Source organism: Excalfactoria chinensis, chromosome 2, assembly GCF_039878825.1.
Source record: "Excalfactoria chinensis isolate bCotChi1 chromosome 2, bCotChi1.hap2, whole genome shotgun sequence".
Lineage (NCBI taxonomy): Eukaryota > Metazoa > Chordata > Aves > Galliformes > Phasianidae > Excalfactoria > Excalfactoria chinensis.
The window spans coordinates 135404433-135417535 of NC_092826.1; the positions used below are offsets into that span (position 1 = coordinate 135404433).

General features: G+C 44.6%; 1 protein-coding gene across 2 annotated transcripts; it reads left to right on the plus strand.

Annotated features, from left to right (window-relative positions):
• The first annotated feature begins 1620 nt into the window (after positions 1-1620).
• Positions 1621-12012, plus strand: XRCC2 (X-ray repair cross complementing 2). 2 transcript variants are annotated; one of them, XM_072327402.1, is made up of 3 exons: positions 1621-1767; positions 6044-6125; positions 11297-12012. In XM_072327402.1, exons 1-3 carry the CDS (start codon positions 1729-1731, stop codon positions 12010-12012), a joined length of 837 nt encoding a protein of 278 aa, XP_072183503.1. In that variant the 5' UTR covers positions 1621-1728. The 2 variants fall into 2 exon arrangements, with proteins under 2 accessions (XP_072183503.1, XP_072183505.1); XM_072327404.1 differs by lacking the exon at positions 1621-1767 and adding an exon at positions 2077-2322.
• The last annotated feature ends 1091 nt before the right edge of the window (positions 12013-13103 follow it).

Sequence of the window (13103 nt, forward strand, 5' to 3'; positions counted from 1 at the left end):
GGCATTTATGTGTATTTTATGCTTCCGAAATCAAACATGTTAAAATTAGTGCAATGGCTTTAATTAGAGGAGAACAGCAACAAAGAGGCTATAATTAAAAAAAAAAAGAAGAAGAAAATCACGTGGTTGATGCAATGAGTAGCGCCTTTGTCATAACTCACAATGAGTCTGCTCTACTGTCGGGTTAGGTTCAATCACCAGTCAGCTTCAAGGACAATCACTTCTAATTAAGAAACCTTCTGAATACTTCCAGGGAACACAGTCTGGACCTCTGTGGTGCTGTAACAACAGCCAGGCACACAACACTTAAGGTTTTCTGACCTCCAAAACTGCACTTCATGCTGTGTCCCCATGCAGCCATCCACATCTTTCTTATCTTTGCACGGTTTAGTGGTGGGGATGGCTTGATGGTTGGACGAAATAACCTTAGTGGTCTTTTCCAATCTTAACAATTCTATGCTAGAGAGCTAATCACCTTCTTTGCTTTTGATAATTTGACATGTATCTACACCCAGGGAATAAGAAAGTCTACAACAGCTGTCCAAAATAGTACTTGTCCATTGATTTAACAAGGCACTGGACATTGAGGACCTGACACTGAAAGTACTGTTTGGGATGAGATCCAACGTGGAGGCAAGAGGCATTCAGCTAAAAACCTTGAACTAGGTGGCAACAACAGGGTGTTTTAAATTAGAGGGGCTGAAAGATTGAAAGAGAAAACAACGTCTATGCATTCCATCTGAGGTTAGGCTTTTCTGATTCATGGTAGATTCAATCTCGCTCCATCAGAGACTCTTTTTATGTTGACAAACATCACTTCTTTGAAGAAACAAAGAACTGCACCACTGGTTTCTCCTATCTGTAAGAACGTGCAGTATCACTGATAACCTCCCTCATCCCAAAGGGATGATATCACTGCCGTCCTTTGATATGCAGATACAGGGAGTGGGATTGCTAGTTATCCCTGCTGGCTAGCACCCAGCCTATGGAAAACACAAACAGGTTCTCCACGATTCCCCCTGCTGAGGCCAATGGGTCACTACCAACCACCAGAACCTCACTGGGCATTGAGATCTACTCTTGAGCACAACACACCACGTGAGGCCAACTCACTCAGAGCTATGCATGTAAAATATCCCAGACCCTTTTTAATACAAGCCGTAATTGATAGCTGGCTTCTGCAGGCCTCATTTTGTCAGCGTCAGAACTTAACGACCGCCACGCAGATGAGTTTTCTCTGAGTCACCTCAACCCCAGCAGCCATTTTCTGCACACAGCGGCCTGCTCTCCTCGTGTTTCTATGTTAAACTGGGACGTGGGTCTCCTCCCCGAAGCCACAAGGATGGCTCAGGCAGCGCCTGCCGTGAACACGGACCTCAGCACAGCTCATGGCGGGCTGCGGCCTCCTGCCCTGACAGGCACCACACCCAACGCTGCCAGCCCTGCCCAGGGCCTGCAGGCCGACCTGAACGCCCACCTCCACCTCAAAAGAAAACCCACGGCTTGTAACGAGATCAGCCATTTATAACCAGAAATAAACATCTGCCTCCCTACAGACTCGAACCCGCGACCTCACGGCACGCGGCACCCACCGTCCCCCGGGCCGAACCACGCATGCGCACAGCACCGCCAGGAGCCACCCAGCCGCAACGCGACTGCGCAGTAGCCGCAGCCCGCCGGGCTGGAGCGGCGTCGGGAGGGAGCGGCACCCCCTCCCCCGGCCGCGCGATGGGTGACGCGTTCCGGAGGGCGGAGTCGGGCACTCAGGTGAGGCGCTGCCCCCGCTCCCCTCACAGCCCCCGGGGAGCCCACGGGGCGATGGCGGCTGCGCGCTGTGCCTCCCCTCAGCCTGGCTGAACGGAGGGCCCGGCCCTGTCCCGCCTCCTGAGGGCGGGCGCTGCGTTACCAGGCGGGCAGGGTCGGGCCCCGTGAGGGCGGTGCGTGAGGGGAGGGGTGGCGGCCCGGCCGCACTGCCGCGCCCGCCCGCCCCCGCTCCGCCGCCCTTCCCCCTTCCCTTTTCCCTTCCCCCTTCCCTTCCCCCGTCCCTTCTCTCCCCCCCTCCCCCTTTCCCTTCCCCCCGCCTGCCCTGGAGAGCAGCTCCAGGAGGGGGCGGGCAGCGCCTGAGGGGAGCGGCGGGCTGCGGGGCTGCGGGGCTGCGGCTGGTGGCGGAGGCGTAACGCGGGGAGCGCTTCGAGCTGTGGCTGTGAGATCTTCGTGCGTGTTTTGTTCGCTCTCCTGCTCCCGAACGGCGCAGTGGGTGCTGCGAGGAAAAAGAGCTGTGAAACAGATGGGGAAAGTGGTGGTTGACTTGCTGTGCTGATGGTAGAATCCTATTCTTCAGTTGCAAGGGGGTTCGGTTTGGGGGCTTGTTGGGTTTTTCTTTCCCTGGAGCGTTTGTTATTCTTGCTTGTAATCAGCAAGTTAATAACCTAGAGGTTTGTGTGTTACCCTGTTGCAATATGCAGCATGGAGTACATAAAAGCATTGAAACATGAGTGATGGTGATTACTGTGCATTAAAACACTGTTTTATTGTAAAGGACTTCTGTTCTTAAGGCCTTTTGGCATTTAAAACACTCACGGCTGACCAAACTGAGCGAAGCAGGAACCGATGGCCATTGGGTTGGTGGGATCTCACAGTACAATCACAAAATCGTTAAGGTTGGAAAAGAACTCTGAGATCACCGGGTCCAATTCCAGCCCACCCCACTGTGCCCACTGACCACATCCCTCTGTACCACATCTGGGACACCCTGAGGGATGGTGACCCCATCACCTCCATAGGAGCGACGTGCATCATCCAGACAAAGCCCTTCATGCAGCATTTCATTGAAAATAAGCTTCCTCCGACATCCTGATGCTTCAGAACTGATTTTAGTGAGGATTATACAGAGACCACAGCCTCGTAATTTTATTCTTCAGTGTAATTAGTGCTACAAATTGGAACGTCTCACAGAACACCACGGATATATCGCAGTCAAACAAGCGCTGCATTGCTAGCACACATCTTTGTGCTCAGAGTTGACAGAAGTTCAGGTGGAGCAGTTTGTGGCAGCTGAGAATGAAGTTTTGTCTCATGCATGAGATAGATGTGTGCTTACAAATAGCCTGTAGGTTCGCTCGCAGCCCTCGGCAGAGTTCAGCTATTTAATTTGAATGCCTTTGACATTTTAATTAAGTAATATTTCTGACAAGGCCTACATGTATGCTTGCCTTTATGCCTAGCTTTGGTGAGATCTATATGTTATGAGTGTGTGATGTTTTAGTCAATGGGACTGCTCGAACTGCTAGATTCCCTTTCCCCCCTTTATCTAGAAGACAGTGTAAGTAGGCAACATGGAAATGCCTTCCCTGGAATACAGCCAAGGCTGCTCCTGCTGCTTTGGGAAAGCCCGCCTTGTCACTGTCATGCCTGCAGAGGTGAGGGATCCCTGTCTGCTGCCTTATTGCCGTACTCAGCTGCTGTCACTTCTGTCAGAGTGTGGACAAACCCTCGTGTGCTGGGAAGGCAAATTGTTCGCTCCTTCTGCCAGCAACCCCATTGCTCACAGCGTGACACTAATGAGGCAAGTGCCTTTGGAGATTCTGCTTCAGAACTCGGAAGTAAATAAAGAGTTTGATAAAAACACAGGTGTGCTATCATCAGCAGATTACCATAAATTACCTACAGGAGGACTGCTCGGAGTGAGCACCTGTAGTTATTTAAAACGAATGGATAAACTCATTTAAACAGTGACGGATTCGTATTTAAACTATAGAGATGCCTCTGCTGTGTGTTTCCAGTGCTGTGGCAGCAAGCTGAAGAGGTGATAGTTTGGGAAGAGAAAGGGCTCTTCGTTTCCAGAAGAACAAAACAAGCCTGCAGGGAGTGTATTTGTTAGTGTAGAGATAAGTGTGGGAGCAGCAGGCTGCAGAGATGTGTTTCCTTAGGGCCTTGTGTTGCAGCCCAGCAGTGCTGCTGTTCCCAGCCCTATTGCTGGGAGCTGAAGGGCATCAGGAGCAGCAGCCTGTGGTGGTTTCCTGTCTCTGACAACTTGGAGTGCTGAGTGAGGGGATCCAGAGCCCTGGCTCTGCTGCTTGGGGAGCTTCTCCTGCCATGGACTGGAGCTGCTGCTGGGGTCTGGGTGGCCACAGTTGCATTTTGGATGCATTTGTAAGGGCTCATAAGCATCTCTGTGTTCTTCTCTATATATGTCCATCCAGTTGTTTGCTTTGGCCAGGTCACAGAACCATACTGGTTCCCCACATCCTCAAGAGTTCTTCGTGTGTTCTATTTGCTGTGCAAACACGGGCAATGTGACAGGAGGGCCTGCAGGTCCCTAGCGAGGTCAGCCCCAGCCATTCATGGCCCCTCGGTGGGCTTGTCAGAAAGCTCTCCTAGTAACGTGGGAACGGGCAAACAAAGGTGAACACATTGACATTTTGTTAATGGAAGGGAATGCTAAAATGTCAATGGAAATGTCACACTTAGATTCCCATCCTGACCACTTCAAGTAAATTCAGGGCCATTTAATGTGGCTTTCTTCTGCTATTAAAGGCAAACACATGCACGACTGTTTAAACAGCTTTTAAGAGAATTCAGAGCAAAAGCTCCTTGATATAGCAGGGAGGAAAGTGAGATAAGGCGGTGTGCATTTAAAGCTTCGTGCTCATTTCATGACTGGCTTTAAGGAGGATGCAATAAAACCAAACAAGGTATTTTGGTTTTGCTTAAATCTTTAAATGACAACTGGGTATCCTGAAGAATTAAATACTTGGTGCTGGGAATGCTCTGGGCATCCCACAGGGTCCTTTCCCACGTGTGTTGCTACTCATAGGGAACAAGAGCCCCTGCACTGGGTGAAGTGCTGATTCTCCTATGCCAAAACTCCACCACCAGTTGGGTGAATTTCTGTCTGCTTGGTACACAAATACCTGTCAGTTTAGGAAGCTGTCTGTGAACTTTGGCTAAGTTGTTTTACAATGGGCTCGCTTTGCGGTGTGCTTTGAAGGAACTCACTTTACAGATCTGGACTCAATTTACACAGGTTCTTGAAAAGCCACTGGTGGCTAATTGCTTTGGATCGTTTTTAATCTATAATGCGTTTGAACAAGTAGCTCTAACGCAATAGGAATGGTAGCCCATGAGTGTCCTGCACAACTTTTCAAATGAAATGTGCATGGTTTTACATATAGTGTGTTTTACGTATAAGTATATAAGCATGATTTACATATAAGTGTGCAGTGAGACTGACTCGGGAGGCTAACGATGGGTAGTGCTTCCCCTCAACCAATAGTGTGGAGTTGGTGGTTGTTACACATAATCTTCTGTCCTTTTGTTCTGTCTAATGCCTGCACTGCTCTATACCAGAGGTAATCTCCTATGAGGAAAGGTTGAGGGAACTGGGCTTGTTTAGCTTGGAGAAGGGAAGGCTCTGGGGAGACCTCATTGTGGCCTTCCAGTACTTGAAGGGAGTGTATAAATAGGAGAGGGAATGGCTGTTTACTTAGAAGGATAGTGATAGGACAAAGGGGAATGGTTTTAAACTGAGACAGGGGAGGTTTAGGTTAGATGTGAGGAGGAAGTTTTTCACCCAGAGGGTGGTGACGCACTGGAACAGGTTGCCCAAGGAGGTTGTGGATGCCCCATCCCTGGAGGCATTCAAGGCCAGGCTGGATGTGGCTCTGGGCAGCCTGGTCTGGTGGTTGGCAACCCTGCACATAGCAGGGGGTTGAAAGTAGATGAGCATTGCAGTCCTTTTCAACCCAGGCCATTCTGTAATTCGATGATAATCCCTCTTAGTCTGCCTGTGCAGCTTTTTCATTTGTTTTTCTATTTCTCCTTTATTTCTCTTGGTGTATATCTGCTCCTTATTGCCATTGGACCCGTGTTTGTACGGATGGAAACTCGTGCTGCTGTACTCCATGTTGTGGGTTTGCACATGTATTTATGAAAACATTTTAAAATAGAACTGTCATTGATAACTGTTGGAATCCTATGAAAGAGATTCCCAAGCTCCATTATTTTGAGGTAATAGCATGTCTCTTCTATCTTTTTGTTACAGCTGCTTGCACGCCTTGAGGGCAGAAGTTCTCTGAAAAACCTTGAACCTAATCTGTTTGCTGAGGAAGGATCACCTGTTCATGGTAAGAATGCATCTTTAACATATTTATGCCAAAATGTCAATGTAAAAGTTGTAATGAAAGAAATGACTGAGCTCAATGGAAAGGAGCACATCCAGTAATTCCTTGATTATCCAGGACATCGCTGGACAGCTTTTCCAGACTGTGAAATGCCATGGATTTACAATGGGAAAGGCTGCTCTGAGTACACAAAGCTTGGAATACCTGATAACAAAGGCACACGAATCACAAACTGAAAGGTTCATGCTGTGAGGTACCACCATTGTTGAGTATCTATCTATCTATCTATATATATGAATGAATGAATAGACTTAATATGAAAAGTGTGTGGCTTCAGCAGTTATCAGCATACTTGTCTGCAATTTGGATTGCCACAAATTATAGCAGGTTCAGAAGGAATAGCAGAAAAAGCAATAAAAAGAATCAAGGTAATTGGATGAGGGATGATGCTTAGTCTACAAATGCAGTCTCTGTGAGACCATTTGCGAATTGTTTTGCAGCACTTGGGACTACATTAAGAGTTCAGCAATATATGATTCCTACCCATGGAAGTTTCAAAAGTGATATAACATAGACAAAGGGCAGGGAAATATTGGTAAGTCATTGTGAATGGTGCAGAGAATAGAAGGTGTTTTAAATACTCTCCATTCTGAATTGTTTTGTTACCCACAAGCATACTGAAAATGGTGTATGCTTCAAATGGCACCTGAAGTTTTATTGTTGGGTGGTTTTGGGTTTTCTTTTAGATGAAATAATCTTTTTTTTCTTTTTAAAAAATGCAGGATTAGAAAATGCTGTATTTCTGTCTATTTTTGTACTTCACATACAAGAAACAAATGTTTGAGACTGAATGGGGCATATCCTAGAAGAACAGCCTATGAGAGGCCTCTCCTGGGGGCCAGTAATTGCCCTCACTGCTTCAGTCAGCAGGGTTTTATAGTTCCATTCATAACATATCTGCTTTGATCTTAAAGCTCTGTGGGTTGTTCAAGGCTGTCCAAACACCTTTCCAGAACCTCCGCTCTGAGATGGATGGGAACTTTTTGATTTCATCACTGTTTTTTCCCTGTACCAATACATTCACTGAACTTACAAAGCACTCCTCTTTCGCTTTTAACCAATGGCATGAATTATTATCTGTGCTGGTCATGCTTTTTGGCTGACACTAATGGAGTTGCATAATGTTAACAAAGATCTTTATATACATGGACTTCACCTTTTATTATATTTTTACTTTGTCTTTTAATACCATAGTCTATTTATTTATGAGTTCATGTGTTTTTTTCCACATGCATTCTCATTATCCAGTCCCTGTAGAATATCTGCCTGTTTGTCATGAGCTTCATGTTTAGTGGGTCTTTATGGAATACTGTAACACACTGCCCATGAAGAAATGGTGAGATGAAAGCTATGCAATGACCTAAATTCTTCTTCCCTGATGGTATTTGAAACAAAGCAACATAAATATATATAAAGTTTCAATAAACTATACAAAGGTTACATCATAGTCAAGTGTTCATAACACATGTGTCAGAATATTATAAAATAGGAGCTGTTAATAGAGGTACTGCTGTGATATTCCAGTCACTGTTTCCAATGATGATGGAATTGTATATTTAAGAACACATGTGTTAATTACGTATCATTTGAGCTCTTCTGGAATAGAGCAAAAATGACACAAGCTTTAAATAAGCTTCCTCTAAAGCCAGTCATATTTCTCCCATGCCATTGGCATGAAGGTGCGGGTGTCCATATAAAGCTCTGATGTGCAGCAGTAGTTTGACACCCAGAATTAATTTGGAATAAATATTATGCCTTTCTACCCCACTTACAAGCAGTGCAGATATCAGTGACAGCTTCTACACAGTATGATAAATTACTAACTCAGCAACTTCAAGGTATTTGATGGTATGAAACCTGCAGTGCTATTGCTGTGTATTCCAATAGCCTGCTTCTGAAGGCAGCATCACAAAACAGACTGACCAACATTCAGTAGTGTAATGAGTACAGAAAAGTCTCTGGACTCTTCTGATTCTAACAGTAACACAGAACTAATGGCTAGGATGGAGCATGGCATTTTGTTCTAAAATAGACCAGTGTTATAGAAATACTGATGTTTACACAACGTCATTTAGCTTATCCCGAGTAGCACTGCACAGCAGTGGTGCTGTTCAGTCTACCCATCATAGGCCTGTTGTGTTTTGTCTGTAGTTCAAGCTGTTAGGAGCCCAGTGGTGTGTCGGATTGCTCCTTAAAACATACATCTTCAATTTATCAGTGCTGAATTTCTTGTCAAATAATTCTGATAATCGACCTTGATCTGTCAAACCTTCCCAGTCTAACTTCACCTGGTACGTTTGTCTTTCACGTGTTCTGCCAAGCTAATCATAGAATCATAGAATTACTCAGGTTGGAAAAGACCTTGAAGATCATCAAGTCCAACCGCAGCCTAACCAGTAGCCTATCTCTTAAAAAACAACCACAAAACAATACTACAACAACAAACCTCTGCTAAATCATATTCCTGAGTACCACATCCAAGCGGCTCTTAAACACATCCAGGGATGGCGATTCAACCACCTCCTTGGGGAGCCCATTCCAGTACCTAACCACCCTTTCTGTAAAGAAGTTCTTTCTAATATCCAACCTAAACTTGCCCTGGCGCAACTTGAGGCCATTTCCCCTCGTCCTGTCACAAGTCAGTAGTGAGAAGAGACCTGCCCCACTCTCACTGTAAGAACCTTTCAGGTACTGGAAGACGGCAATTAGGTCTCCCCTCAGCCTCCTCTTCCTCAGACTAAACAGCCCCAGCTTCCTTAGTCTCTCCTCATAGGGCTGATTCTCCAAATCATGGAGCATTATTATCCAAATAATGGAACATTCCTTCACTGATACTGCTAATGTCAGGCAACACGAATTCTAATACAACAATTTCCCATTCTCTTTCTTCCATGTAAAGTGTCCATTCCTACTCAGCCTCTCAGGCTGCTTCCATCCTTTGAACAGTACCTCTATACTAATCCTCCCTTCAGAGTGCTTTGACGTTAATGGATGATGCTGGTCCTGATCCCTCGCTTTCCTCCATGACCTATTGTGAGAGATAGTGTCAGTGGCTTCTTGAAAACACTGCTGGCCACACTTCCTGCACTGCTGTGTCATCATTTGTCCGCTCTGATCCACAAGGATGAATTTCCCTTCCTTATCTTACTGTAGCAGCCTGGCCTCTAATTGAAGGAAACCCTACATTTATAGTTACTGCTATAAATGGGTTCTGCTTTGCATCAGTTCTTTCTGTGGGCAGTCCCTTCAATAATCACGAAGGCACAGAAATCCCCTGCTCCCTTGAGGTTTTCTTATAGCCCGAACTGTTATTCTATTCAGAGTATCAGCATAACTTAAGCGTTTTGGTCAAACTCCAACCTGAGTGTGCATCACATTTAGCAACACGGAACAAACTTTAAGTCTTGCTGTTAGAATTTGTATAGCACCACCACAAAAACTCGACATTGAGCTTATAAGTTTTACTAAGCCATCCAGTGTTCTGTGCATGGCACATCTCTCATGTAAAGTTCCATAGGAGATAGTAGAGCTTTTGATAAAGCATTTTCAAGTGCATGAGGTCAAGCATTTACTACATAGAATGATTAATTTGCATCATTATGAACAGCAAGTCAGATTTGTCCACTGCTGCTTCTGAAAGGGCATGGAGTTGCTGCATTCTTTGAACGTGTGTTGTGTGAAGGTAGGTCTAACAGTCTATATTGCGTGTTGGCCTAAGCCAGCCATTGGCCTGGGTTCAGCAATGCCATTCGAGGCAGCAGAAAGCTTGTGCTGAAGCCAGTAGCAAGTACAACACACAGTTTGCTCCTTAATGACAGATACCTTACACAATTGTTCTAAAAGATTTCAGCAGAGTTGAGCTGTGGGGGCATGACCTACCCAGCGTGTTTAGGACTTCTCCCTTTGGGTGTTATAATTGCACCAGGGTTCTGTTGTGTCACCAGAGCAATGTATGTGACACAGCAAAGTGGTGACTGGCTGCACGTGGTGGAGTTGGATATTGCAACTTCTGAGCAGGAAGAGAAAGTGAAGATTAATGGCATAGGAAGTGTGGTCATCTTTCATCTCAAAAGTGGGGAGAGCCATTCAGAACAGATAAGGAAGGATTTGGGAGGCAATCCAGCTTTAAAAGTAAATTCTGAAGTATCAGAAATTCAAGAAAATGAAGTCGCAGTGTTGGATTAGCAGAGAATTTCATAGGAAGAGGTGGGCAGTTGAGTGCCATTGAAATAGGTACATTGTTACATTGGGTGTCAACTGCTTTAAACCTTGCAGTGGGTGAGCTCTTCATTGCCACACTGTTCTCCCAAACTGCATCTTGACACTGGGTGCAATTGCAAGCAAGGATGTCCTCTGTAAGTTGTGACTTGGAAACCCCTGTGAACTCAGGCAGGAAAAACGTGTTTAAGTACAGTTGCAATTAATCCTCTACTCCTGCATCACCATTGTAGAAGGTGTTGTGAACAGAGAACCTTTGCTTCCAACAGGAGAATCATTGCCTGGAATTAAGGTAATCTGTGAATTCCTCTTGTCAAAAGAAGCAGCTTCACATTATGAATACAGAAAAGAGTACGTATTAAATTACAGGCATTGTCTTTGCTGCTCACAGGTTCCTGTTGGGATGTTGTGATGTGCACAGATAGCAGACAAGCACATAGCACATGAGATGGTGAGGGGCAGCCTGTGCTGTGAAAATAGTCACACAACTATGGTTTGGAGCTTTGTTTTTCTTATTTGCTTGTTCTCTAATTCTTCTTAATTGTGTGTGCATACTATAAATAGATGGCTTTTTAGTAGTGTAGCACTTTTCAGCCTTCATCTGCCTGTAACATTAAATGAACCCAGTTGCTTTTATTGACATCATTGTTCTAGATGCCATTGAAGTTTTCTTTCAAACCTTGTTCCCAGTTGTTGTTGTTTTTTACTTCAGAGGCCTTCATTGACAGTTTGATTTTCTCTTGATAGATGCCAACTAGCATTTAAACAATTATTATGGCTTCAAAGCTTTCAAAAATGCCTTTTCAAATGAGTGGAATAGTGAATATTGGTTCCATAAATGCCGAAAGTTGACTCGGAGCCCTCATGTGACAGCTTGCTTCTTTGTTTATGAACAGGAGATGTCATTGAATTCCATGGTCCAGAAGGCACAGGAAAAACTGAAATGCTTTATCACCTGATAGCTCGCTGCATCATTCCGAAATCAGGAGGGGGACTGGAAGTAGAAGTCATGTTCATTGATACAGACTACCACTTTGATATGCTTCGTCTCGTTACCATTCTTGAACACAGATTGGAGCAAAGCACAGAAGAGATGATGAAGCGCTGCCTGGGAAGGCTTTATCTTGTGAACTGTAATAGTAGCACCCAGTTACTTCTCACTCTTCATTCTCTAGAAAACATGTTTTGCACTCACCCTTCTCTCTGCCTTTTGATTTTAGATAGCATTTCAGCTTTTTATTGGATTGACAGGAGTAACGGAGGGGAGAGTCTTAACTCACAGGAGATGAATCTGAAGAAATGTGCAAACTTCCTTGAAAAGCTTGTGAGCGAGCATCACTTAGTCCTGGTTGCCACAACACAGTCCATTATGCAGAAATCTACAAACTCTGCAGAAAGCTTCTTTCCTTTAAAACTTCAGCATGAAATTGATGCAGACTATCGGCCTTATCTTTGTAAATCATGGCAACAAATGGTGACCCACAGGATATTTTTTTCCAAGCAATCTAACTCTGGCAACAACAAAGCTTTTACACTCGTTTCTTGCCACCTCAAAAAAAACCACGTTACAAAACGTCCATTTAGTATTGCAGAATGTGGAGTTCAGTTTTGATTTTGGTTCATCTTTGAAACTTGTGGCAAATCTTGGTGCTTAGGCTTGATTAGCTCTAGGCAGGCGTTAGTACCTTCTAAACGAGCTGTTTGTTGCTGGGTGATTAAGAACTTCTGTCACTGATGTCTTTAACTCAGAGAAGGGCAGAAGGCCTTAACATTTTGTTAAATTACTGTGGATGTTCGGTCTCAGGTAGCGAGGAATGTTGCTATTATTTGTTCATGCTTAATACAAAAAAGAAATTAAATCAAGAAAATGATAACTGAAATCATTTTAAACTCCTGGTGTCCTTCATTAATGTAACCTCTTCAATATGCAGTCAGATGCACTGACTTCATTTCTGGGTCTTATGCTTTTTAATCCTGTTCTTCCAATGGATGGAAATAGAAGCCTAGTTATCTGTGGGGTAGACTGCAAAAAGGCCAAGTGTTCTCTTTCCAAAAATATGGGTCTGGGTTCATTCCCAGTAGCCAAAGGCACATGAAATGCATCCACAACTGATTTGTCTTCACAGCCTGTCAGTAGTAATCCTGACCATAGTTCTCTGATCTCACAGTCTCTCTGCTGGTATTATCATATGCTCAGAGAAACAAGGATTTCAGGTGTTTCGACCTTCAGAAACTGCTGGTTTTGATGAATCTAAAGCTAGGACAAAAACGGAGGCCTGATTTCCATAAGTGAAGGATGAACTGAAGACCCAGCTCTGGGTACCTGTGAGTCTGTGCGGCAAAACGGTTCAGTCTGACAATACTGAAGTATGGGTTATGGGTTGGTTTGGGTAGTGTTCTTTTATTTTTAATCCACAGACAAATTTCTTTCCTCCTCACCCTCATTATTTCCTCCCACTTCTTTCCCTGCCTCCATTCTCCTTAAGAAATCCAGGAATGCCATGCCTCTGGTCTTTACCAATATGTATTTGCCTCATACAGAGCATTTGTGTGCAGGATTTGGCATGCAACGTGTTGCAATTCTGGCAAAGAAAATTCAGAACTTATGGGAAATGCCCTACAGTTCTGGCAAAGAATACCATATTATTTATTAACCTAGAGTGCCCTTCGAAAGCTTCAAAGTGCTTTACAAGAAAGAAGATT

What these genes read in the sequence shown, in the direction of transcription:
- XRCC2 (XM_072327402.1), top strand. Translation starts at nt 1,729, where the DNA reads ATGGGTGACGCGTTCCGGAGGGCGGAGTCGGGCACTCAG. An exon ending in GGGCGGAGTCGGGCACTCAG is followed by an intron (nt 1,768 to 6,043) that starts GTGAGGCGCTGC and finishes TTTTTGTTACAG; the next exon opens with CTGCTTGCACGCCTTGAGGG. An exon ending in GGAAGGATCACCTGTTCATG is followed by an intron (nt 6,126 to 11,296) that starts GTAAGAATGCAT and finishes GTTTATGAACAG; the next exon opens with GAGATGTCATTGAATTCCAT.